Raw genomic sequence first — 27678 nt, forward strand, 5'->3', positions numbered from 1 at the left:
CAACAGTTAAAATGCTACACTGTTTCTACTGTCATAATTCCAGTGAGACCGATTTAAGTTACACTTTCACCAGGTGTAATGATTTCATGTTTATACTAGGTCCTCACATAGAAAAAGACGGATGCTGGTCTATAACACCACCAATGCTACACACGTGTGCTTTAAAGGGAAGGTACACGTTTGGTAATTGTCAAAAACTAGTGTCCTCACTTGGTGTATCCCATCATAAGCATAAAATAACAAGCCTGTGAAAATTTGGGCCCAATTGGTCATCGAAGTTACGAGAAATGATGGAAGAAAAAAACACCCTTGTTTGGACGAAGTTGTGTGCTTTCAGATAGGAATAAAAAACTTCTAGCTAGAAGTCTTTTATTATTTAAGTGAGAAATTATCTCTTTCTCAAAGTCTATGCTACTTAAAGGGGAGCCGTTTCTCACAATGTTTAATACTATCAAACAGCTCTCCAATGCTCGTTACCAAGTCAGTTGTTAAGTTAATAATTTGCTTTGAGTTATTACCAAGCGTGTACCTTCCCTTTAAAACAATCAAAATTAATGTTGAAATTCCCGTCTTCAAGTTTGGTTAATTATGTTCTTCTTGTGATGATGTGTTTTTATAAAGAAGCAAGATAAAAAAGAAAAGAGAATAATACGTTTAATATTATCTTTGGCATCTTCTTTGATATTAGTCTTTACTTATTCGCACCTTTGGATTAAACACAAATATTTATAAAATTTGACATAATTTAGGTCTTTAAGATTGATCATAATGAGGTTTTATGAATAACAGAGACCATTTAATAAAATAGACATAACTGAAGGCTAATACATTCATGTTCGGTGGAAACCATTTCACTTTTCGAATCAAACGGAATAGTATTATGGGCCGTTGTTTATTTTTATTTAAACAAAAACCATTACTAAATTAACGTTGACTCCGCCATTGGGTCCTTCTCAAGAGTATATAGCTGTAGATGATTTTTAACCCAATTTTATGGCAGTGTCCAAAGTGACACGTATAGTGACACTGTAGTTGAATTTAATCATTTAAAACACAAAATAATGTCAGAGTAGATGCTGTAACATGATTTAGTGTCCGCATTAAAAAACCTTCTCATCGCCCTGCGCCGAATTGATCCCTAAAATCTAATTTCAATAAAAACGGATTAATACAAACGTCTGGTCTTAACTTACCGAGTGTGCTCCCGTGGTGTTTTCCTCAGACAGGCGAACTGATCCGCACTGCTTTGTCTCATGATGGTTGCCATGGTTATCTGTTTGTTCACTCCCCAAAACCGTGTTTCTCCTCCAATGTTGAACCAGATATATATAGTATTTCCTTGTTCAATCGCTCCGAACTCCTCAAGACGACTACAAACGGTCTTCCTCACAGCACCAGCGCTCGCATGAGAAGATTTGCGCCGTCACAAAGACGCGATACCACCCTTAAATCCCGGAAGTAAAATTCCCTGTTCTACTCCTCGCAGATTTTGTGATTGTTTTAAGCCGGAAGAACATCGAGGAAGGACGGTGTTTTTGTTATCAAATAGTTCTTCAGTTCACATGCGGATAATCATTATTATCATTAGGCTAGGAGGCGATATATTGGAGGAGGATAATAAAGCACGGCTGTAGGTTTATATACTATGGGATGTGTGTGGAGCCGTTTGGGTTATATACAGAATACATGACAGTGCAGTGCTGGTTTGAACAACACACGTGTGTTTTGGTGGTCTTTTGTACAATAGCTTCATCATCACGTGTGTCGTGTGATGGTACAATACCAAGACCAGGAAATGAGATAGCTATTATTTTGGTACATCCAGGGTACAGAGAACTTTAGTGCGATATCAGCAGATTAAATTTAGCTGTCTGAATAAAAAAAAGATGTTCCTTAGATCCACTTTCAAAAAGAGATAATGGTGTATTGTCCTTCAGTTTTAAACAAAATGAATGGGGTTTGAGGCATTGCATGGTGAGGTATCAGTTTTGGCTTGCGGTATTGCGTGTGACCTATACTTGCTTATAAATTGGTAGATTGTGTTTTAAAATAAATGTACAAATTAAGTGACTTCATCACCGGCTATGGCTATTGGCTGTGGCTGCAACGACTGCCGAAACTATCAATTCAGACATCGCCTATACGTTTTGACGAACATCCTCAAGTACGTGCCTGATGTCAAAATTTAGGGTAAACATCCTCGTAAGCTTTCGGTTCTATTTTCAATTTAAACAAAAATGAGTTCTCGACCGATACTGTATCCTTGTTATGAGAAGAAATGTCATGGGTCATGATTATTGTTCTACCTACGTGGTATAGTGAGTTGGACTTGCGGCTCTCAAGTCCTTTAGAATCGCACCCATAATTGCTTCTCCTCGCCCAGTTGTATAAATGCGAAGCAGATAATAATAGGCCTTCACAATCGCGAAGCATCAAGCCATCAATATTTTGTCTTGGGGCAAAACTAATTACGTTTACGATCACAACATGGTATCAAAGGTGTAGACCTATAGAAGGGGAATAATTAAACAAGTGCGAACCCGTGAACGAATTTCGAGGGCGGAAATGTAGGATGGAAGAACTACAGTAGCAACATAATTAACAGCAAAAATGAAGACATCATGAGCGAGAAAGTGTGAGATACAGGCGTGTCCTGGGGGAGTTCCATCATGGGACCACAACACCTTTAGATTAAGTAGCCTAGATTTGGTCAAGGATGGAGAATTATTATTATTGTTATTGGTTTATTAAAACACATTCAAACATCGCAGCTACAAGCTGAATTGAATGTAAAATACAGAGATTCAAAAAATAGAAATGTTAAAATTTACGAAAAAACATTAAGAGATACAATTTGTTTTTGGAAAAAATTAAAAATGCCAACTGGCTAGTGCCAGTGACAAACTAGGTAAAACAAAAAATTGCACGGCAAGTCACATGGATGCAAAGGACAAGGTGAAGGGATGGGGACAAACGGCATACCAACTGAGCGAACACAAATCAAGAGCTATTGTTGAGTGCTTGGACAAGGGATGGAATGCAACTATTTTTGTAACGACCAGTTCTACATTTTTGGGGGGCACATTTTGTTAGCATTCCGCAAGTTGTTGTTTTTGTTTGGTGGGAGCCAGTGCCTGTAGTTTTCAGATTCAAACAATGTCTTACCAAAATTGACCAATAAATTAATGTCTCAGTCTATCAGTGATTGTAGGCAAACTGAACAATTGGCATATTATTTCCACTATGAAGTTGGTGTATTTGACCAGCCAGAATGATACGAAAAGCCCTTTTTGTAACCTTACAAGGGTTAGCGGGAAAAGGTGGCACGAATTTTACACGATTCGGGGTCCCTATTTAACGAATAATAAAATGGTAGCAGCTGATGCTACGAGTGACACCCTCCAGTTACGCCATGCAATGATTACAAAAAACATGGCCAGAACGGAAAAAGCTATTACAAACAAAAATCACGAATAGGCGTCTGTTCCAAACAGAACCCCTTTTCTATTTATTCCACTCTATAATTCTTTTTAAACATCACGGTATTAATTGAATGGTTCAGTAAAGTGTGCAATAATAATGAGTCAATTAGTCAAGTCTGCATGATAATTCTGAATTATGTATGCGTAAAAAAGTTTTTTAGAGATGGCGGAACATTATTTTTTTGGCACAGATGGTTCTTTCCCTTTCCACCTGTATCGCCCCAGGATTAGTCTTGAAGTCAAGACAGTAATTGTTAAGCGCGGTGTAGTTACAGCGCGGTGTAGCTACGGGGACGGTACACTCACCCTCGATCTCAGTATGTGTGTGTGAGTCAGTCGCAAGCTGCCACGCGCTACCTACGACCGTTGCATGTGTATAATTGCACTGTGACTGTTGCATGAACGGCAGACAAATAGGCAGCGCCTAACGACTTGTCATCAAGTCTACCCCAGGATTGCCACAGTAAATCAAAGATTATAGAGCGCCGCAAGGCGGCGCTCTATAATCTTTGCTGTAAATGTTGGTGTAGCAAAACCTGAGCGCATCGTTGTCTATGGATTTTGTTTAGCCCACAGTATTATATAATTAATTTGAAACCCTTTTTTTTAAGCACAGTTCCGCAGTTCTGCTTATTGGAATGCATGTAAGACAGTAGCCTTGCTCAAGGCAGTCGAATTATTCACTCCGAAAAAAGACCGCCGCTGTATAAAAACCCACCCGTATTCACTGTGCGTAAAACCCACCCGTATTCACTGTGCGTAACATCGCACGACACGATGCCCCCGTACACTATCCGCATGCGGAGGCCGTCAGGCCGACAGCCTTGTAGGATCTGTGTTGAAGCCACTGACCTCATTACTATAATAAGCGAAGAGTTCCCACGGTCAGCTCATTACCATAATGCCCGCGAAAGACGAGACATGTTTACCTCACACACCACTACCACGGACGCATGATAGGGTCCAAAGGTCGTGATAAGGGAAGTGCGTGATTGGACGTCAAAATGAATAATTCATTTGCCTCACATCCTGTGTTGTCTGATAGGTCTGACGAACGATATACATATTCATGAGCTGCATACTAGCAGATCCTCGAGCCCCCCAATTTCGTCCACTATTGGAATTTTTTCAATACAACACATTAAAACGGGAAGATACAGATCCGACAAGGCTGTCGGCCTGACGGCCTCCGCATGCGGTTAGTGGTGTACGAGTGCGATGACTTGTGTGAACAGTATTCGTGCGATGTGACAGTGTGTATACGGGTTGGTCATTCGGTGTGATCGCACACACCATGCACAGGGTATACGGCGGGTGGGTTTACAGCTGCGTCTTTTCGGAGCGAATAATGCGACTGCCTTGAGCAAGGCTAGTAAGACAGAGTCGCTCTGAGTTTGGTTGCTTCGGTTTGGCTACCAGTTACTGATTCTCTATTGTTATAGCATTCCGTTGAGCAACTTTTGAAGTCCCTTACGTGCTTGTTGACAATGGAACACGCAGTGAATGACCATTGTTGTAAGTTACAAATCTACTCATTGTGAATACAACCAAACATAAGAATTTTGTGGTGAGTGCATTTGGACTTTGTTTGTAATATTTTCTTTTCAAACAATCCTGGTACGAGGCTGAAGGGACCGGAGGCTAGCGGGCCTTGCGCGGCGTTGCACGGCGGTACAATTCTTGAACAGAGACCATTTGTTTGATTAACTCCCTCGTGACCATTTTCTTTAAAGTCCAAATAATAGTTATACCTGTTGCGAAAACTAGGACTGACAACTTGTCATTTGAATAGGACTGATCTTTGCCTGGGGAATAAGTTGAAATTGTAAAAAATGTGTTTGTTCAAAGATGATATTTGGGTTACACAGACCCCAGGTTCTGGTAAGGAATTAGACTACGGTGGTACCTGCACACAACCCAGACCTTTATTTGGAAATAACCTCCATAAAGGGTAAGTGGGTTTTGAGTTTGCATTTTAAAAGTGGACACTATTGGTAATTACTTAAAACACTAAATTAGCATAAAACCTTACTTGGTAACGAGTAATGGGGAGAGGTTGATAGTATAACAAATTGTGAGAAACGGCTCCCTCTGAAGTGACGTAGCTATCGAGAAAGAAGTAATTTTCCACGAATTTGATTTCGAGACTTCAGATTTAGATTTTGAAGTCTCGAAACCAAGCATCTAAAAACACACAACTTCGTGTGACAAGGGTGTTTTTTCGTGTGACGGCCGATTGAGCTCAACAGGTTTGTTAATTTGTTGAGATACACCAAGTGAGAAGACTGATCTTTGACAGTTACCAATAGTGTCCACTGTCTTTAAGAAATACACACAATTCGTGATTTAGTTATTCTAAGATCGGTTTTTTTCTGAGGTAATTTAAAAAAATAAAAAAAACGCCAATTGTTGTCAACTGCTTGTTTGAGTGATGGACTCGTCAAGGGTTTTCAATCATTTTCATTGGATGGCATAAAGTTAAAAAGTTTCAGACACGCTGTCTCAATAACATTTTTATGTGTTGATTTTTTTGAAAACAATACAACTTCTTATGGAAGGTACATGTATTTTATGAAAGTTTGCAGAACATGTTGAAATGATCTGTTGAGTGTTTTACGGACATTCGGCCGTCCAGGACACCAAGGCGGCCTATTGAAGCGAATCGGCCACAAGCGACCCCCGGCATGATCGTGAACTCTTTCCAACCCATATCAGCATTTGCCGGTCTTCATTCACAGACTGAAAGTTGTCGAAACAGTTGTATGCCTACCCGCACTCCGTGACGCTCGGTTTCGGTTACTCGATCTTCATTGCTGCACCTCTTGGTAAATATAATCATTTTTTCCACATCAGACTATAAAAACAGTATTTTGAATTTCAACTTTATAAGCATTAGTTTGGGTAACCTAAAAGATGTTAAGATTAGTGTTTGTGTTTGATGATGCTTGTTTGGAAAGGAAGAGCGTAAACATACGTTGCCTGCGGATGAATTTTGTGAAGACAGTGTGGCCACGAATACTGTTCGAATTGTCCCCCCCAGAAAATGTGAGCATCAAACAACTTTGTTAGTGTATGTAGAGAGGCCTTGAGACAAACATAAAACAACAATAATAATATACGAACAATATACAAACAAATTAAGCAGTTGTTAAAATGATAAGCGTCATTTAAAAGTGTTTAAAAAGTGGGTACAACAACATCAATTTGTGTTTAAAATCTAATATCTCAAGAAACGCGACTACCTTTTGATACGAAATTTTCACAGACTAGTTTATTGTATATAGGTTTTCTCGGCCAATTTCGGAAAAAGAGCAGCAAATTTAACCATCAAGCTATTCTATTTCGCGCGAAATCGAATGCTACTGGAAAGAGTCATTCGAATTCGTTTTACAATTAGTCAAATGTAATGTTGCGTCATTCGATTTAACAAAATAAACATTCAATTATTTAACAATTCATCAAAGCAGCATTCAAATTCGCAGTCGCTTCTTGAGGCGTGTCTCGAAAGAGAATGACGGTACGCTAAATTGAACAGAGTGCCAAGTGATTTTGACTCGACTCAAAACGAAATTGAATGGCCGAATTCTGAATTTGAAACGCAGTAACAACTGGAGAGGCAAAACAGCTTTAATTTGAACGCATGAAAATGAAATTGGCTGCTCAATGCCGAATTTGACCGAGAAAACCTATATTAATCTACATTTATTATAGGATCAAACTAATCGTACGGTAAAAAAAATAAAAATATATATATACTTTGCATTTAACTTGTATTTTTGCATTTAACTTGTCTTTCACTTGTACCTCAAAATATGCATAAAATAACACACCTGTGTAAATTTGAACTCAATTGGTTGTCGAATTTGCGAAAGAACAATGGAAGAAAAAACAACCTTTTCACACAAGCTGTGTACTTGATTTCGAGACTTCAGTTGAGTTCTCGAAATCAATTTAAATATTTTAGTGAGAAATTACTTCTTTCTCAAAAAATACGTTACTTCAGAGGAACTGTTTCTCACAATGTTTTATACTATCAACAGCTCTTCATTGACCGTTACCAAAGTTGTTATGCGGCGAATTGTTTTGAGTAACTCCCAATTGTGTCTCGGGTCTTAAGGAGGACCCCAAACCAGAAACATTCTTGTTCATGGGGTGATGGGGGAAGGTAAAGAGTCCGGTACCACCCCCATGCAGCGTCCAATTTTGTACGGTGGAAAAGTTCGTTCACACGGCGACTTATCCGGAAGCAAACGAGTCGAGTTGACCCCAAGTTACCCACACGTATACAATGGAACCTTGAACACGCTTGTTGAGATTAGAATCATAGCATTCCAATGTCATCATTAAGCCCTAACAAAACACAATGATTAGGGGTTCTTTTTATACTTATTGGAAGATCCATCCAACAAAAGGATACTATAATGACCTGCTAAATTTGTTGCTTTCAAATTATAATTTGTTGAGGGTCATCCTGGCATGAAACCACTAATAAAACCACAATGACAAGAAATAATGAGGGGAAAAAATAATATTGACCATTGAAAGTGAAAGGAATCATCCGTGCTCATGGAGAAAATTTTAAACTAATTGCTGATTTTTGGTCAACTTGAAACTTAGTACATGGCGCCAATCATTCTGCGCGATAATGCTGTCGCTTTTTAAAGGAACACGTTGCCTTGGATCGGTCGAGTTGGTCCTTGAAAAGCGTTTTGTAACCGTTTGCTATAAAATGCATATGGTTGGAAAGATGTTTTAAAAGTAGAATACAATGATCTACACAAATATGCCTCGAAAATGCGTGGTTTTCTTTTTACCTCGTCCAATAACACGGTCGGCCATTTATGGGAGTCAAAATTTTGACTCCCATAAATGGCCGACCGTGATAGTTCGCGACGTAAAAAGAAAACCGTGCAATTTTGAGTGATACGTGTGTGGATCATTTATCTACTTTTAAAACATCTTTCTAACCGTATACATTTCATAACAAACGGTTACAAACGCTTTTTATAGACCAACTCGACCGATCCAAGGCAACGTGTTCCTTTAAAGGCACAAGACACTATTGGTAATGACTCAAAATAACTGTAAGCATAAAAGCTTGCATGGTAACGAGCAACGGAGAACTGTGTATGAAGCGCTGTGAACGGCTCCCTCCGAAGTACAGTAGTTTTTGAGAAAAGAGGTAGTTTATCTCACAATATCAAAAAACCTCAGCTGAAGCTTTAAAGGCAGTGGAAACTATTGGTAATTACTCAAAATAATTATGAGCATAAAACCTTTCTTGGTGACGAGTAATGGGGAGAGGTTGATGGTATAAAACATTGTGAAAAACGGCTCCCTCTGAAGTGCCATAGTTTTCCACGAATTTGATTTCGAGACCTCAGATTTAGAACTTTTGTTTAATGAAGGAAATGTACAAAGTTCTTTGTCGTTACAGTAGAAAATAAAATGAGTAGAAATTGTTATTCTTTTATTTAAATGTTACACCAAATTTACCGAGAAAATTTCACGTGTTTGTTTACTTCTTTTTTCTTTTAGTACAAAAATGCTTCAAAACATCGAATTGTCTTCAATTTTATTCACTTACCTCCTTCAAACAAACTTGGCATACGTTTTAGCGGTTCCAAGAACGAGGGAGCATTATAATGAAAATGGTGTGAGTGATGTTGCTGCTAATTTGTTGTTGTGAAACTTGAGTTGATCCATGACTTTAAAGGTAGTGGACACTGTTGGTAATTACTCAAAATAATTATCATCATAAAACCTTTCTTTGTTACGAGTAATGGGGAGAGGTTGATAGTATAAAACATTGTGAGAAACGGCTCCCTCTGAAGTGACGTAGTTTTCGAGAGGGAGGTAATTTTCTACGAATTTGATTTCGAGACCTCAAGTATAGAATTTGAGGTCTCGACATCAACCATCTAACGCACACAACTTCAGGTGACAAGGGTGTTTTTTCGTTCATTATTATCTCGCAAGTTAGATGACCGATTGAGCTCAAATTTTCACAGGTTTGTTATTTTATGCATATGTTGAGATACACCAACTGTGAAGGCTAGTCTTTGACAATTACCAATAGTGTCTACTGCCTTTAAGCCTCTGAAAGCGAACAAATTAATTTTGTGCAACACAGGTATTTTTTTCTTCTCCATTATTCTCTTGCAACTTCGATGACAAATTGAGCCCCAATTTTCACAGGCCGTGATTTTATTCATATTTTGTTGGGGTACACCCAGTGAAAATACTGGTCTTTGATAATTACCAAACATTTTCAGTGCCCTTGAAGCCATTATACACTTTTGGTATAGAAAAGTTCACAGATTTACAAATAATTGACAGGGTTTACAGAAGGTAATGGTGAAAGACTTCTCTTTAAATATTATTCCATGAAATGCTTTACTTTTTGAGAAAACATTAAAACAATAACAATTATCGATATCGAGAATTACGGATTTATTTTAAACACGTGCGGAAACAAGGGTGGGTTTTCCCGTTATTTTCTCCCGACTCCAATGACCGATTGAGCCTAAATTTCCACAGGTTTGTTATTTTATACATTAGTTGTGATACACGAAGTGTGGGCCTCGGACAATACTGTTTACCGAAAGTGTCCAATGGCTTTAAATTAAAATTCTAGACTGACCTAAACACTTGATGCAATTAAATGGTTGACCTGATCTTGCTGCTGGGTTTTTCTAAATTGAAATAATATTGCGTCCGTGTGAAATTAGTATTCTTTTACACGGTGAATGCTGCAATTCAACGGAGCTTTCATTTCCAAAGGGTACTGAATGGGCCGGGTTTTCAAATGAAAGGATTAGTGTTAAAATTGGCCGGGAAACCTAGACATAACATAAATAAACTAAACTGCGCCAATAAAGTATCTAAACACTTACAAATGGTCAGATTTATCGGAACCTAAAATAGTATACAACAAAATAATTATTCATTTTTATTCACCGTTAATTTCTGCACATGTTGACACCTATTGTGTTGCGCTACGATGTTGTTTGGTGGTTTTATGGGCACTTGAGTGGCTGGAGGTCGAATTTCAAAAGTTGCAAAAGCCCCTATTCATCCCAATTCCAGAAGGGAACTCTCGTAAGCATCACACAGAGACAAAATCAAGACAGAAGACACACACTCGTTTTGTTTGTTTGACCATGAAATTTATTGCCGTATCTTTAACTCTAAAACTGCTGATATACTGTCCTCCATTCTTGGTGTGTCCTCCATCACTGTCCTGAACGGCAAGGAGTCGTCTTCTCATACTCCCAATGAGACCTCTGATCTGTCCCTGGTCATTCCCTTGCCATTTTCTGATCAGGATGCGTCGCAATCCCTCGAGAGTGGCGTCAGGCTAGATGGACTTGTTCACTTTCTTCTTCGCAGAAGTCACCCTTTGGACGGCTACTCCTTGGCAGGTCGTCCACATTTCCCTGTGTTTGGTAGCGATTCCACCATTTACTGACCGTCGCTGATAACGTTCCAACTTGATGAGCTGCAGCTCGAATCGACATACTGGCTTCTATCAAACCAACGATCCGTCCCCTTTCCCGTTTGGTCAGTTGAGCCATCTTTCCTGTTATCTTGAAACACCTTTCTCTGTCTTACCATATCGGGGAATCTGGCTCTTAACCCATATGATGTATGCCTCCCATCTTTGGCCCCTTTGCTTGGTGACTGACAATTAATGCTGTATGTTCATCGCAACCGATTTATCCAACATGCGACAAAAACAAATCATTTATAAAAGGCGGGCAAAAGAAACGCTGATCTTACTCGTCACAATACAACGATTTAGCTTGAATAGGGGCTTTTGCAACTTTTTAAATTCGACCTTAAGCCACTCAAGTGCCCATGAATCCACCAAACAACATCGTAGCGCAACACAAGATGTGTCAAAATGTGCAGAAATTAACGGTGACTCGAAATGAATAATTATTTTTTGGCATACTATTTCAGGTTCCGAAATATCTGATCATTTGTAAGTGTTTAGATACTTTATTGGCGCAGTTTAGTTTAAAACCGCTGTAACTAGACATAAAATAAACAAACCAAACGTGAACGTCAACATATATGGGTTAGAATTGACACTGAACAAAAGCGACAATGGGGCCAATCTCGATTATGAATTTTTTGTTCCTGTTTCGTACGATCCCGTCTCTGCGCAATCGCATGGGTTCTATAGTTTGTCTGGCTTTTGGTATTGTTGGCACACCTATGTGTTTGTCTTTAGCCCTTTTCACACTGGAGTAATTTAGCAAGCGTCCCATGCTAAATTGTAGCATGGTTGTAAAAATGTTGCAAGATGTACCTCGTGTGAAAGGACAATTGTTTGTTAAAGTTTTTCTGTCCAAGTTTTCTTACAAAATCTTATAAGCAAGGGACCCCAGTTAAATTGCTGTCGTGTGAATAGCACTTTTGTCCCTTGTATTTGACTTTGTGAGTTTTATATGCAGTGTTGGTCTTTTAATTGGTAAGGGCTCAAAAGCCAAGGGGTCATCCAATCCTACGTTTTGCCTTTCAGGTTTGTTATTATTGGTGGCTACTACCTATAGTCCATTGTTGTTTCACTATTTACTCTTTTGCATTATGTTATTATTATGAAACACCAATTATTATGTGTTTTATCATGTGAGGGCAATACCGAAATAAATGTTTTTATTGAACTGAATTGAACTGAATTGGCTGATCCTTGTATATTGAAACATTCCAACTCGTTGCATTCTCTTGGTAAAATCAAACTACCAGGGATTTTTGTTGCGTGAGGGAATATTTTGTTTCCTTTTGAAAAAACCCCGTTCACAAAACAAAATCCAAAAGAGATATAAATAAATAAATAAATAAATAAACAAAGACTTTATATCGAATCGATTAATCATTTAATCGTGTAATGTCCAAACCTTTTTCCAAATTCTCCTGTCTGACACTCTGCAGGGTGGGAAATAATCATGAAACAGACCTAGTTAAACAAAGGGAATTTTTATTATTATTAGAGATATCAAATATTACAAGGCTGAACGGCCACTTTTTTTTAGTGCTAGGGCTACACTTAGGGTGTTGACCCAAAGCAACTGCCACTAGGGGCATGTTGCAATTTTCTCATGGGGGCTGAAACAAGGTTTGCCCCCTTCACAGTCCATGTTGAATGATGTAGGCATGGGTATCATCCACTAGGAGCCACCTATACTCATATGAGCTATAACAGGGTTACCCCTTCACAATCTATAAGGATGTAGGCATAAGTATCATCCACTAGGAGCCACCTACTTCTGGGGTTGAAACAGGGTTACCCCCTTCACAGTCCCTAAGGATGTAGGCATGGGTATCATCCACTAGGAGCCACCTACTCCTGGGGCTTAAACAGGGTTACCCCCTGCACTGTCCGGAAGGGGGAAGGCTTGGGTATCATCCACTAGGAGCCACCTACTCCTAGGGCTGAAACAGGGTTACCCCTTCACAGTTCATAGGGATGTAGGCATGGGTGTCATCCACTAGGAGCAACCTACTCCTGGGGCTGAAACAGGGTTACCCATTCACGGTCCGTAAGGGGGTAAGCATGGGTCTCATCCCCGGAGCCACCTACTCCTGGGGCTGAAACAGGGTAACCCCTTGACAGTCCGTAAGGATGTAGGCATGGGTATCATCCACAAGGGGCCTGGCTGGTAGAGCAGAGTTCAATAGTGTTTGTGAACTAAAAGAGCCCATTATAGACTCAATCATTTACGCTATATTTCTGTGTACTCATTCTAATATTTTGAACAGATTAATACCGGTTATAAGATGGCCATGGATGAGTCTACGAGTCGCGTTATCCTTTGGGGTGTACCCATGTGCCTGTCCACAGTTTTCACGAGATGCATGGCGGCAAGAGGCAACACCGAAATCTTCGTGGAGCCCTACGACAACTGTCACAGTTTCGGCCCGGAGAGGCGCGTTGCATGGCCGGCCCAGATCCACTCGGCAGACCTGGTGAACGACTGGCAGACCTACAGTTGGACAAAGGCTAAGCTGGAGAAGGATTTCCCACAGTCTGTCTTCGTAAAGGACATGGCCTTCGCCATGGACGGGAAGTATGAGATGCTACCGGTTGGTTACCGCCACACTTTCATGATCAGGGACCCCGTGAAGGTGTGGTCGGCTTACCGAAAGAGAATCACACAATTGTTGTCGGGTGAGAAAAACGGCGTCGACTCAAACCTACCGGGAGACCTTGAAAGCTACGTCAGCCCTTCATCCGTTTACAAGGCCAGTTATAATCTCATGGACTACGTGAGGTCTGTTCTCCACCAGACACCGGTCGTTGTTGACGCCGATGATTTGGCTGCTCACCCCGGGGAGACCTTGCGCCGGTACTGCTCGGAAGTCGGCATCCCGTACAAGGAGGACATGTTAAACTTTGCCGCCCAAAAGGGCACAGAGGAGAATAAGTGGCACTGCTCCAAGTTCTTTCAGTGGGGAGGGGAACAAGGTGGGTTCTATGACAAGGCGATGAAGAGTCACAGCTTCCTTGTCAATAAGACAGAGTACAGGATGGAGGACTTGCCTCCGGATGTTGTTGAATGCGTCAAGAGGAACCAGCCGTGGTATGAGAAGATGTACGCCTTGCGATTAAAACCAGAATAAGTCCGGCGCCTTTAGCCGTCTGCCGCCCTCTCGTGTAAATGTCTGGATTTTTATTTAAATATCTACAAGGGATTGCTTGATCAAATTTGAAAAAAAAAAAGTGTGTGAATGAAATTATGATTAAGTTACTCATGGCAGCCCAAGGATTGGATTGTACAGTGATGTAAAAAGTACAGAGCATAAACAATATTACAAAAAAAGTGAGGCAGAAACAACGGCAGTTCAATTCTAAAAACATAACTTAGTTGTTGCTCAAGCCACAAACAGTAAACGTGTCTTCATGGCTGTATCATATCAACTTCAACATTTTACCTAGAACTAAATATCTTTCAAAGGTGATTGATTTCAGACCCATCGCTTGATGGGTGTAATCGAGAAGGGCAGTATAAGGGTGTTCCTTTTCACTACCGCGGTTCATTCTCACATTCCAGATTGGGTCACGGCTTGTAAAGAAGAAGCTACAAATTATTTTTTCACTTAAAGGGATACGAAATGACTCTGAAAATTAATGGAGACAAAAACTAACTCGTCAAGAAACTTCTCGCTTCGATTATGGAATTTTTTCTCACATATTTGCTCATAACTAAGCACTTTTTTTCTAACAAATCTTTTGAGTAATTACCAATAGTGGCCAGTGCCTTTAAGATCATTTAAGAGGTTTGATTCGATAAATGCTCAGCTTCCTCGCTATCTACTGCCTGATAATTACGATAGGAAGCGTTGTTTCATCTGATTGAGCATCCTTCTAGAGTTAACCATCAACATTATAGATTAAAGCATGACTAAGAAATAATAGCCTCATGGAACCCTCAAAATAAATATTTGTTTGCGGTGAACTAGTTTATTTTAATTTGAATGTTTACATAATTATTCACTTTCATTATAATAAATACAGTCTGTGCTAGTATAATTGATCGAGTTTATCATTAATTTAGATAATTGAACTGACATTTAAGATAGTTAAAATGTGATATTGCGGGCATGTAAACTTCATGATTTCAATTTAGCTATTTAAACTGATAGTTTCAGACATAGTTAACGGTAGTTAACTAGTTAAAGAATAGTATTTCGACATTGAAGTGATATTTCAGATAGTTAAGTTTATGGTCGTATGGTGAAAATGATATTTCTTTTTAGTTCGGTGGAGATGCAAATAGTCAAACTGAATGACATTGTTTTATAGGGATACATATAGGCTACTAATATTTCAGATATCAGATAGGTGAACTGACAGTTCAAATAGTTAATCTGACACCAATAGTTAGATAATAAAAACAATAATAGTTGAACTGAAAGTCAAGTAGATATTTCAAAAAGCATCGGTCAAAAGAAACAAATTTTATGGTTAAAGGAACACGTTGCCTTGGATCGGTCGACTTGGTCTTTGATTAGCATATGTTATAAAATGCATATGGTTAGAAAGATGTTTTAAAAGTAGAATAATAATGATCCACACAAGTATCACTCGAAATTGCGTGGTTTTCCTCTTACCTCGTCGACAAACACGGTCGGCCATTTATGGGAGTCAAATTGTTGACTCCCATAAATGGCCGACCGTGTTGGTTCGCAAAGGTAAAGGAAAACCACGTAATTTCGAGGCAAATGTGTGTGGATCATTGTATTCTACTTTTTTAAACACCTTTCTAACCATATGCATTTTGTAACAAACGGTTACAAACGCTTTTGAAAGACCAACTCGACCGATCCAAGGCAACGTGTTCCTTTTACTCAACTGACAGCATCTGCTTCATATTTGACCAATTCCTTTGAATTCATAATGACGTTTTCGTATATTTTGTTTTATACTCCTTTGAAATCAGTTCACAAATAAAAGGTTTTTATTTCATTGATTGCTTGTTGAGGTAATTCTTACTGTATTTTAAATATAGCTCGTCTCTGCATTGAAAACACGAGATGTGATATATTATTTACTGGTTCACATTTTCAATAATAGCTCCCCTCTGTAATGAAACAGTAAGATATAAATTATTATTTACTGGTTCCCTGTTCAATGAGATTAATCCATGTTAAACATACTGATCGACCTTTCACGACATTAATGCATTAGCTTAATTACAAAGTCCCTATTTCAAATCAATACACACTTTGCCGCATCCAGGGATTACGTCTGGTCTCCCCTCCAATGGAATGGAACGTTCCAGTGAAATCAATGCATATCATTATAAAGGTTGTGAGTAGTAATAACTGTTCTCATGAAACCTGCCATGTTTCGCACCAACATCATCATAATAATTGTTAATGGAATTATGATTTACCCGTCTACAAAGTCGCCCATATTCCTTGAACAGTCGTTTGACAGCGGATAAACACATAGCCTTGCCCAATAGGCTCTTAACGCAACAAAATCATACTTCGTTTTGTAACCTCGTTGATACCTCGAAAAGCCATGTTTCGACCCCACAGTATCGTGCGCGCGGTAAAGTACACATGTACACGCAGTTCGTGGATTCATAGCAGCGGGCCGGCGCGGTGCTTGCGTAAAGAGCCTTGGACGAGGGTAATAAACATAAAAACCATTGGACCTTGGCAGGTATTGAAAGACTTAATCTTTATGCACAGTCCAATATTAACATCGCACCTGGGACCACTTTCATAGAGCTGATTATACATGAAAACTAGCTGAGCGCGACAAAATGATGCTGAGCAGAATGAGGTTGTCAGCCACACTACCCTCTCAATTGTATGTTTTGTGAATGGCATTCTGCTCATTTCTGCTTAGCAGAAACAGAATTCTGCGCTTATGGCGCCTTTTTCTATGGACGCCATGCGAGTAAATTCGCGGTTATGTCCCCTTTTTCGTTTGTTTTATAGGTTTCTTGTTTATTGCCCTTTTGGCTTTCTTGTTTAATTTTGTTTGATACTTTATTTTTGTGATTTTGCTGCTTTGCATATTCTTTGTTCAATATTGAAAAAACAAGAGCCGTGAAAGTGCACCCTGGTCGTTGTTATGGTATCGCAAATTCGCATTTTTTTAGCATAATTTTCTGAAACTGCCAAGTGGTTGGGAATACACCCATTGCCTTTCATTTGAAATCTAAGCGTTTCGCACTAAGATGCTGAGGTTACTGTGTATTGCATTTTTTGAAAAGAGTCTATTAATAATACCCACTCTTTGGACAAACACCCACTTTAACTTTCCCCCAAATAAAGGTTTTAATCGGGATCTTGAAACGAGTTTAGATCTTCAAAATTGGAAAAGAATTCCGATTTGCTCAAATTGCTTTTTCTTGTTCAGCCCTCTGAATACATTCCGATTCGCTCCTGTCACTTCTTTCCAGTTGATTGCTTCGGTAATACATTAGCTATAGGATACTGTCATTTAGTCTTTGAGAATGAATCTGCTCAGGTTGATAAGTGAGGTCATTGACATCTTCTTTCCATGACACCCTCCCCTTTCTCACCCCACCCCCATCCCCTAAAAAAGAAGGGAAAAAATGTGTGTTGGGATCCCGACATTATCTCGCGATCAACAACCATGTACAAACAATTTTGCAGTTTGTATCTGGGGCAAGCCCGTGGCATATATGCTTTTGCAAAGGTTTTTGTATTAGTTTTTTTTTAAACAACATAAGCTGTCAAGATCCGTTTAGAGTAAACACGAAAAAGAAATCAGAAATAGGCATATTTCGGCGACAATCGACTAGATTGTTCATGTATGACACCTCATGGGACTATTACGTTTGTACCCCACCCTCATACATTAGTTCCATCCTCAAATTAATTCTTAAAAGAATTGTAATACTTGGCCAGAGTACTTCAAAAGCAGCCACTTTCCAGTGTACTTATCGAAAAGAGAAGGATTTCGCCCCGGTGTTCCCGGTCCGATCGGCAGCAAAATTGCACCACAGCACCTTGTAAAGCATTACATGGTACAACGATTAGCCCGTGCTTAGCCCGCTCATGGGGGTTCCATTGTTTGTGATTAAATTGACTTCATTATCATTATGTTTGACAACTTGGACCGAGCACCTCTGGGTCAAAAGAATTACGGATTTATTTTAAACACATGTCATGACACGGCGAAACGCGCGGATACGAGGGTGGGTTTTCCCGTTATTTTCTCCCGACTCCGATGACCGATTGAGCCTAAATTTTCACAGGTTTGTTATAGAAGTTATGATACACGAAGTGTGGGCCTTGGGCAATACTGTTAACCGAAAGGGTCCAATGGCTTTAAGTCGTGTTTGACGCCTTGGATCGGGCACCACTAGGGCAGGAGATGTTAAGGAGGTTCCAAACGATACATAATTAGTATGCTTAGCCCGGTTTTGGGGTCCAGTATTTTCTTATTTTATGTAAATAACATTATATGCGTTAAAGTAACACGTTGCCTTGGATCGGACGAGTTGGTCTATAAAAAGCGTGTGTAACCGTTTGTTATAAAATACATAATGGTTGGAAAGATGTTGTAAAAGTAGAATAAAATGATCCACACAAATTTGCCTCGAAACTTGCGTGGTTTTCCTTTTACTTTGCGAAGTAACACGGTCGGCCATTTTTGGGAGTCATAAAAAAACAGGATCTATGGAAAAGCTGAAAATGAAAACCATGTCGAAATATACCATTGTTATTCAATAGAGACGTAGCCACTTTGGTTGGGGAGCGAGGAAACTAGTAAAACACACACATAAGTCACAGTGCTGGCTGGGACATAATGTTATGCACCTGGCAAATCTATGCATGGATATTCTTTTGAAGGTTTTGTTTGAATAGATTCACATGGTTCTTTGAATATAAGGGGGTTGGTTGTGGCGACACAACCTTTTTATCCTTTTGACAACCATCATATATAATGTAACTTCACGGCTGATGGTTGCACTTTGGTATTGTCACTTTTCAACTCGGCTCCGTTACGTGCTGTGTGGTACCTTCCAAACATACATTTTGTTGTGAAGATTTTAATTGTGTAAAGGCTTATAGTTTGATGAATAATATGACGAAAACAAACTTTTATCCTTTTGAACTGAGTTCATGATTTATTGTCTCATTCTTCTCACGTAGCTATGTAGTAGTGTCAAAACGTGAGGCCAGTAACACTATTTTGCAAGTACATATACACCATGTAATGTTAGTTGGACGCAGTTTGCTAACAGCCATTAACCTTTTTTAAATAAAATCAGTAAATTAATAATTTTGCTTGTTACATAAAATAAATTGAAGAGGATGCCTGAATTGACCAATACAATCGGAGTTGGACGAGGTGTAGACTTGATTCAAGTCTTAGATTGTGGTTATTCTTCTGCATCCCAGGCACGAAAAACGACCCCACATTATTAGCGATCACGCGGGCCCTAACTCGCAATCTCAATACACACACGTTGCAACGTGTGCAGGCTGTGTATAAGTAAACTTCTTAATTAGTTACTGTAAGTCGACTTGGTGAGATAAATTATGTTGTTAAGTCAACTGATTGTTTTGAATAAGTCGACTTAGCAAAATAATATGTCGGTAAGTAACTGATTCCACGAAATAAGTCGCCTTGATGAGATAACGTATGTCGGTAACTCGATATGTCGGATGGCACTCCTGGAGCTCCGTATGCACACGTTGCAAATTGAGATTGCGAGTTAGGGCCCGCGTGATCGCTAATAATGTGGGGCGTTTTTTGTGCCTGGGATGCAGAAGAATAACCACAATCTAAGACTTGAATCAAGTCTACACCTCGTCCAACTCCGATTGTATTAGTCAATTCAGGCATCCTCTTCAATTTTATTTTATGTAACAAGCAAAATTGTTAATTTACCTATACATCATATGAAAGGGCCTCACGTACTTCACAAACATGGGTATGATGGTGACCTTCTCTTGACCTTTTGAACTTTTAAACCGGAAGTGCCTGTAAAATGCTTTGGAAAGGCATTATTTAAAGGCTTTTAGGTTGAAACGTACACTTTTTGATGCTTTACCATAAAATGATTACACATCGAGAAAACTTTTTTGTTTTGATTTCTTTGCAATTTGACGAGCTATTAACAACACTTTCTTCATTGATTCAAACACTGACCCAACAATAGCCGAACACCTAGTGTTTGTTTCTACAAACACTATATCTAGTTGTTTTTTTTGTTTTTTTTTCTTTTGAGTGGAGCTCTAAGACTCCGTTTATTCGTCACCAGCGAAAACAAAGTACAAACATCTTTAATGGAACATTAACACATACTGTTAGATCAATACATTAAGGATACAAGAGGCTAGTTAAAAGACAATGAACAAAGGTGATATTACATATCAAACAACAAGGACATCAAAACATGATAAAAAGCAATTTTTGCAAGAAAAACATTAAACTTAAAACGAACGCAAAGGGCAGTAACTTGGGAGATGAAATTTTATTAAAATCAAAACGTAAATTTTGATTTTGCAAAGGTTTTTGTATTAGTTGTTTTTAAACAACATAAGCTGTCAAGATCCGTTTAGAGTAAAAACGAAAAAGAAATCAGAAATAAGCATATTTCGGCGACAATCGACTAGATCGTTCATGTATGACACCCCATGGGGCTATTACGTTTGTACCCTACCCTCATACATTTATTCCATCCTCAAATTAATTCTTAAAAGAATTGTAATACTTGGCCAAAGTACTTCAAAAAGCAGCCACTTTCATGCATTTTTTTTTGTTTAGATATTGAAATGGAATTAAATTACATTGCACAAGAGGGTGGACATAATTTCATATTTTAATGTATCGCAGGCCTGCGTGAATAATTTCAGTACCGCAAACTCTCTGGCGGTGGCTTTTTGAACCGGCTTAAATGTCCTCAAATTGGTTAAAGGAGATTATTTCAACTTCTCCAATAAACTGCTGTGTGCCTCAAGTCGAGAGTGAAATCAACCTTGATGGAGTGATGACACGACCCAATAGCGTCGTAGGAATACAAGTTGATGTTTAACATCGCGGCCTGGGGTGATAATTAGGTAGGCTTGCGCGGCTGCGGACGGCAGGTCGCGCGTGCGTCTTGGGTCACACACACAGGAGGTGGTTCGCGAGAAGCTGTAGTCATTTCGAGCCTGCAGTCGGGAGGTTTGTATCGTGTCTGACCCGCCCATCACAGTTGGATCAAGACCGCTCTGACTATCTCACTCCGGACAAAATATAAGAATCTTTTCTTGGATTTATTATCTTAACAAAATCCCACATACATTCCACTTTTACGTTTCAAGAGAATCGCAGTCAGATCTTCAACATGGTGAGTACATTTCTTTGTTCTAAACTGTTTTCGATTAATATTTTTGAGGTTAAAATAATGAAGTTTAGTTATTTTGTTTTCTTCATGTAACAGTCGTCCCTTCATTCCTACGCGTCTTCCCGTTACAAATTTGAAGCCACATCTTTGTCGAGTGACAAGCGAATATTTATGCGTCTTCGTGTCTTCAGCAACAAAATAAAAAAAATTACTGTTACAATTTTGAGGGTAAACCTCTTAAATATTAGTCAATACATAAATTATAGTAAAACATATATTTAAATGAACAACATAAACAGTGAAATTAAACAAACATTAACATGTGCAAAATCTATCATTCACACAGCACTCAGTTATATGGATCTTGTTTGTAATTCTAAATCTTGTTTGTTTGTTTGTGTGTTTGTTTGTTTGTTTGTTTGTGTGTTTGTGTCTATTTATTTATCAATGTCTTGTTTGTTTTTGTTCGTGGTTTTGTATTGACTAAGTTTATTTATTCATAAGTTTTATTTATTTATTTATTTACGCTTCAGAACATCAAGTAATTGTCTTCAATTTTATTCATTTGTGAATGTAAAAAAAAATCCTTAATTTTTTCAATATTATTCATTCTTTATTTATTTTTTAAAACAAATGTACCTACGCATTATGAAACAGTATCACTCAGATAATTCTTAATATGATCAAGAAATATCTTGATATCTTTGCTTAATCGATAACTCGCCAGGTATTCGTTTTTGTACTGTATCGATTTACTGGCGTCGATTTTGTGCCGAATCAATACGTACCAGGTTTGTAAAGTGCTAGCGGCACTTAGAACTGTCAAAATCAGATAAACTCTAATGGGTTTTTGTTTTAAGACAAATCGATCTGGAAATAGTGATTGGAAAAACTGTGTACGATTTTGTACAGACTTTTGTTTAATGAAGGAAATGTACAAAGTTCTTTGTCGTTACAGTAGAAAATAAAATGAGTAGAAATTGTTATTCTTTTATTTAAATGTTACACCAAATTTACCGAGAAAATTTCACGTGTTTGTTTACTTCTTTTTTCTTTTAGTACAAAAATGCTTCAAAACATCGAATTGTCTTCAATTTCATTCACTTAACTCCTTGAAACAAACTTGGCATACGTTTTAGTGGTTCTAAGATTGAGGGAGCATTATAATGAAAATGGTGTGAGTGATGTTGCTGCTAATTTGTTGTTGTGAAACTTGAGTTGATCCATGACTTTAAAGGTAGTGGACACTGTTGGTAATTACTCAAAATAATTATCATCATAAAACCTTTCTTTGTAACGAGTAATGGGGAGAGGTTGATAGTATAAAACATTGTGAGAAACGGCTTCCTCTGAAGTGACGTAGTTTTCGAGAGGGAGGTAATTTTCTACGAATTTGATTTCGAGACCTCAAGTTTAGAACTAACTTGAGGTCTCGAAATCGAGCATCAGAAAGCACACAACTTCGTGTGACAAGGGTGTTTTTCTTTCATTATTATCTCGCAACTTCTATGACCGATTGAGCTCAAATTTTCACAGGTTTGTTATTTTATGCATATGTTGAGATACACCAAGTGAGAAGAATGGTCTTTGACAATTACCAATAGTGTCCAGTGTCTGCTGGTCTTTGACATTTACCAATAGTGTCCAGTGTCTTTAAAGACACTGGACACTATAATGGACGCTTTAATGCACCACACGGACTATTTTTTTCAGTCGTTATTAAATCTGTATGAAGAAGAAGAAAATTCAAAACATCTGATTTTCATTCATGTACTTCAACAACAAAAAGCCAGCTTTGCAAAAACAATGAATAATTTCCCCCATCCTCCCTTGATAATCACCATCCTCTGCCAAATAAGCATAAAATATTCTTCGTCACTTCATTCCAGAGAGAGTTAAAGTTGTGTACCTAGTAACACGAGCACAGTGCAGGGCCCCAGCGTCTTCGTGCACCGTGCATCATCAATGAACTAAATTCCCCCGGGGCGATTTATCCTCTGCTATGACTCACGTATTCCGTTCTCGCCAAATCTCATTTCCTACCCGGCCTCTGGCCATGCAGGAATAAAACATTGTATCTCTTTTCTTTCTTGTTGTAAGAAATGCTGATATTTTGTGTGGGTCTTTCAGAACCAATTCAATTTCATTCATACCCGGCCACTGGCCTTGTAGAAATAAAACTCTACTGTATCTCTGTTTTCCTTTTTTGTAAGACATTTTAATATTTTGTGTGTATAGGTTAAAGGCAGTGGACACTATAATTGTCAAAGACTAGCCTTCACAGTTGGTGTATCTCAACATATAAATGCATAAAAAACAAACATGTGAAAATTTGAGCTCAATCGGTCATCGAAGTTGCGAGATAATAATGAGAGAAAAATAACCCTTGTCACACGAAGTTGTGTGCGTTTAGATGGTTGATTTCGACACCTCAAGTTCTAAATCTGAGGTCTCGAAATCAAATTCGTGGAAAATTACTTCTTTCTCGAAAACTATGGCACTTCAGAGGGAGCCGTTTCTCACAATGTTTTATACCATCAACCTCTCCCCATTACTCGTCACCAAGAAAGGTTTTATGCTAATAATTATTTTGAGTAACTACCAAAGTGTTTACTGCCTTTAAGCGGAACCAATAAAGCAAAAATCACAACGTTTCATTTCCTACCCGGCCTCTGGCCCTGTAGAAATACACACTTGTGAAACTATGAAGTGATTTTGTATAAACTCTTCACAAACAAATCTTGGTCTCCGATACTGCATGCATATTATGCAAAACAACAAAATGAAACCAATCGTTGTATCAAGACTGTAAACTCGTAGGCTCATAATTATTTTGATTTGCTATGCCCTGTTTCCCCTTAAAAAGTAAGCTGTGAAATGTGTATTTACTATAAAACACGATTGTTGAGTTTTTTTTATGTTTGTAAAAGAGATAAATAATTAATGATAACTTGAACAATATCAGTGCCCGAAATTACTAACGGTGAGTTGTTATAGCGACCTCTCGTGACAGAGCATTAGCCTTAAAATCTATCATCAAGAACTGACAATGCTTTTATATAGTAATATTGTATCGGCTCTTAATGTTTGTTTCCAGCGTGAATGTATCTCCATCCACGTCGGACAAGCCGGTGTACAAATCGGAAATGCCTGCTGGGAGCTGTACTGCCTTGAGCACGGCATCCAGCCTGACGGTCAGATGCCCAGTGACAAGACCATCGGAGGTGGAGACGACTCCTTCAACACCTTCTTCAGTGAGACCGGTGCCGGCAAGCACGTCCCCCGTGCCGTCTTTGTCGACTTGGAGCCCACAGTTGTCGGTACGTCGCACATAACATAAGTGGCTTTGAAAGGATGAAGTGATTTGTCATTCCAAACTATCCAATATAGCTTGAACAAAATGCAAATCATTCTGTTACCAGTGTTTTCCCCAGGAAATTATTTATTTTGAGCATGATAAAACACACATTACTACCTTTGTTTTCGTTGATGTTGATTCCTCCAGATGAGGTCCGAAGAGGCCCGTACCGGCAGCTCTTTCACCCTGAGCAGCTGATCACAGGTAAAGAGGACGCCGCCAACAACTACGCCAGAGGTCACTACACCGTCGGCAAGGAGCACGTGGACACAGTCCTAGACAGAATCCGTAAACTGGTAATTGTTTTTATCTCACTTTATCTTATTTTTTTTTTCAAAGGTAATAGTCAAACAATGTGAGCAATAATGTTAGAGCTGACTGGCTTCAATGTTTAAGTGGCGTCAGTGTCGAGGCCGAGAGGTAATAAGGGCACTGGACTCAAGACCTTGTGTTTGTGGGGGTTCGAGTCCTGGTCGTGTCACTTTGTCTCCCTGAGCAAGAACCCAATGGGGGACTTTTAAAAGGCTTGGTGGCAGCAGACTTACCAAGTAAAAACCATTGTTCTCAGAACTACGTAAACAATGGAAATTTATCCGGTAAGTCTGCTGCCACCTAACGTTCCAAAGTCTCCCATTTGTTTCCCCTTTGTCATTTCTTGTGTTACTTTAGTGATTGATTATTCTTGTTCTTTTTGCGTTTAGTCCGATCAGTGCACCGGTCTTCAGGGTTTCCTCGTCTTCCACAGCTTCGGTGGTGGTACTGGCTCTGGCTTCACATCCCTGTTGATGGAGCGTCTCTCTGTCGACTACGGCAAGAAGTCCAAGCTAGAGTTTGCTGTCTACCCTGCTCCTCAAATAGCCTCCGCTGTAGTAGAGCCTTACAATTCCATTCTTACCACTCACACCACCCTTGAGCACACCGATTGTGCCTTCATGGTCGACAACGAGGCCATCTACGACATCTGCCGTCGTAATCTCGACATTGAGCGACCGAGCTACACCAATCTAAACCGTCTGATTGCGCAAATCGTGTCCTCCATTACCGCTTCTTTGAGATTTGATGGCGCCCTCAATGTCGACTTGACGGAGTTCCAGACCAACTTGGTTCCCTACCCTCGCATCCACTTCCCTCTTGCCACCTACGCACCAGTAGTGTCTGCCGAGAAGGCCTACCATGAGCAGCTGAGTGTTGCAGAAATCACCAATGCCTGTTTCGAGCCGGCCAACCAGATGGTGAAGTGCGATCCCCGCCACGGCAAGTACATGGCTTGCTGCCTTCTCTTCCGCGGAGATGTCGTCCCCAAGGATGTCAACGCTGCCATCGCAACAATCAAGACCAAACGCTCCATCCAGTTCGTGGACTGGTGTCCAACTGGCTTCAAGGTGGGCATCAACTACCAGCCACCTACGGTGGTACCCGGTGGTGATCTGGCCAAGGTGCAGCGTGCCGTCTGCATGCTGAGCAACACCACCGCTATCGCCGAGGCTTGGTGTCGTCTGGATCATAAGTTTGATCTGATGTACGCCAAGCGTGCCTTCGTCCACTGGTACGTAGGAGAGGGTATGGAGGAGGGTGAGTTCTCTGAGGCTCGTGAGGATCTGGCTGCCCTGGAGAAGGACTATGAGGAGGTCGGGGTCGACTCCAATGATGCAGATGAAGACGAAGATGGTGCTGACGAATATTAGACTCTCTGAATTGTCTTTCTTTCAGTCTCCAAGAAGTATCTTATTTTGCATTCAGCATAATCTGCAGGAGTTAGTAGACAACAATCTTGTTGTCATAGAAACCAATGTGCACATCTCTTCTTGCACATTCCTGTGAACCCAAGCTAATCTAAACACCTAATATTCCTTAAAATTGAGTTTTGCTCTTTGCGGATTGGAAACTCGAATTATTTGCCCTTATTTGCACAAGCGAATGTTTACACATAAAGATGTACACATTTTGGACCTTATAATAAGCTGACGTAACATATTTATTAAATTGTCTCAGGGTGGCGCTGTTCAACATGGGCCTGGTTCCAAGTCTCAGGTTTCTGGGTAAAGTTTTTGATGACTTTAACAAAAACGGCTCGATTACACATAGTAAGACTTGAAGACAGTTTGTACCCATTTTACTATGAGAAATACGCATTGTCTATATTAGACACCTTTTCAAGTATCACGTGCATCACTACACGGTATGAATCTTGCAAAAAATTAGCCACAAGATCAAAGCGAAGGGACACAGTAATAAAGCGTACAACCAAATATAACCAAATGATATAGAATACAACCATAGACCTTTTCGCAAATACTGGGGCGCGCGCGTAAAGCTTGGAATTAGATGCATTGTGGTCTAGCTGGTAGCAAAATTTGATTCATATCTATCCCACAATGCACCTCACTCAACAGTCTGCGCTTGCGCATTGGTATTTGCGATAAGGTCTATGTGAACTGAAGTCTACCAATGTACGCCCTCTATGTTAGAAATGATAGCCGAGCCTGAACATCTGACGTCACACTTCGAGGCTCGTAAACTACGCCAGAGATTGAGCCAAACGTCAATATCCTGACGGTCACGTGGTAAGGATGTACCGTTGATCACGCATTACTTTCGCAGTCAATTTTTACTGTACTGTAAGTGTATTACATGTACGCCCTCAATCACAATTCGAAAGCCAACCCTTATTAAGACTTTTCAAAGGCCTATGATTTCGGCATGTAAATCCGCAAACACAAAAAAAACAAAACAATTCTACTTTATCCAAAAATGAATAAAATATTTTGTAGAATAAGTCGAAAATCTTCCCCTTGTGTAGAACAAGAAGTATATAGTATTTTTTAGAGTAGGGAAGTCATATTAATCGTCTGTTGTGATTTAAAACGGGCTATATTATACAGGAAAACAGTAACACTATGTCAGGTCTCATGAACAAAATAAAACTCAACTGAAGTCTCTCATAACTATTGTTTTCTTGTAGTGTGAAATTTCTCTACCTAAAATAAAACGTTACATTTCTGTG

At 39.3% G+C, this 27678-nt stretch overlaps 3 protein-coding genes across 5 annotated transcripts in view; 2 read left to right on the forward strand and 1 right to left on the reverse strand.

Moving 5' to 3' along the window:
• LOC139946983 (actin-binding protein WASF3-like) overlaps nucleotides 1-1629 on the reverse strand; it is a 36109-nt gene extending 34480 nt beyond the window's left edge. The window contains exon 1 of one of the 2 annotated variants that reach the window (XM_071944784.1): nucleotides 1194-1629. In XM_071944784.1, coding sequence (XP_071800885.1) covers nucleotides 1194-1267 — 74 coding nt within the window. In that variant the 5' untranslated portion in view covers nucleotides 1268-1629. The remainder of the gene's footprint in view (nucleotides 1-1193) is intronic. The other variant, XM_071944783.1, reaches the window with a different exon arrangement.
• Nucleotides 1630-5365: 3736 nt separating this feature from the next.
• LOC139947602 (uncharacterized) lies at nucleotides 5366-14111 on the forward strand. Of its 2 annotated transcripts, none has more exons than XM_071945550.1 (2): nucleotides 5366-5433; nucleotides 13251-14111. In XM_071945550.1, the coding sequence occupies exon 2, from the start codon at nucleotides 13269-13271 to the stop codon at nucleotides 14109-14111; it is 843 nt and encodes a 280-aa protein (XP_071801651.1). In that variant the 5' UTR covers nucleotides 5366-5433; nucleotides 13251-13268. The 2 variants fall into 2 exon arrangements, with proteins under 2 accessions (XP_071801651.1, XP_071801652.1); XM_071945551.1 differs by lacking the exon at nucleotides 5366-5433 and adding an exon at nucleotides 6178-6307.
• A 7012-nt stretch (nucleotides 14112-21123) lies between these two features.
• Nucleotides 21124-27629, forward strand: LOC139947101 (tubulin alpha chain-like). Its single transcript, XM_071944942.1, has 4 exons — nucleotides 21124-21319; nucleotides 24414-24636; nucleotides 24822-24970; nucleotides 25376-27629. Exons 1-4 carry the CDS (start codon nucleotides 21317-21319, stop codon nucleotides 26357-26359), a joined length of 1359 nt encoding a protein of 452 aa, XP_071801043.1. The 5' UTR covers nucleotides 21124-21316; the 3' UTR covers nucleotides 26360-27629.
• The last annotated feature ends 49 nt before the right edge of the window (nucleotides 27630-27678 follow it).

This window comes from Asterias amurensis, chromosome 14, assembly GCF_032118995.1.
Source record: "Asterias amurensis chromosome 14, ASM3211899v1".
NCBI classification, from domain to species: Eukaryota; Metazoa; Echinodermata; class Asteroidea; order Forcipulatida; family Asteriidae; genus Asterias; species Asterias amurensis.

What these genes read in the sequence shown, in the direction of transcription:
- LOC139947101 (XM_071944942.1), top strand. An exon ending in CTTGGAGCCCACAGTTGTCG is followed by an intron (nt 24,637 to 24,821) that starts GTACGTCGCACA and finishes TGATTCCTCCAG; the next exon opens with ATGAGGTCCGAAGAGGCCCG. An exon ending in TAGACAGAATCCGTAAACTG is followed by an intron (nt 24,971 to 25,375) that starts GTAATTGTTTTT and finishes TTTTGCGTTTAG; the next exon opens with TCCGATCAGTGCACCGGTCT.
- LOC139947602 (XM_071945550.1), top strand. Translation starts at nt 13,269, where the DNA reads ATGGCCATGGATGAGTCTACGAGTCGCGTTATCCTTTGGGGTGTACCC.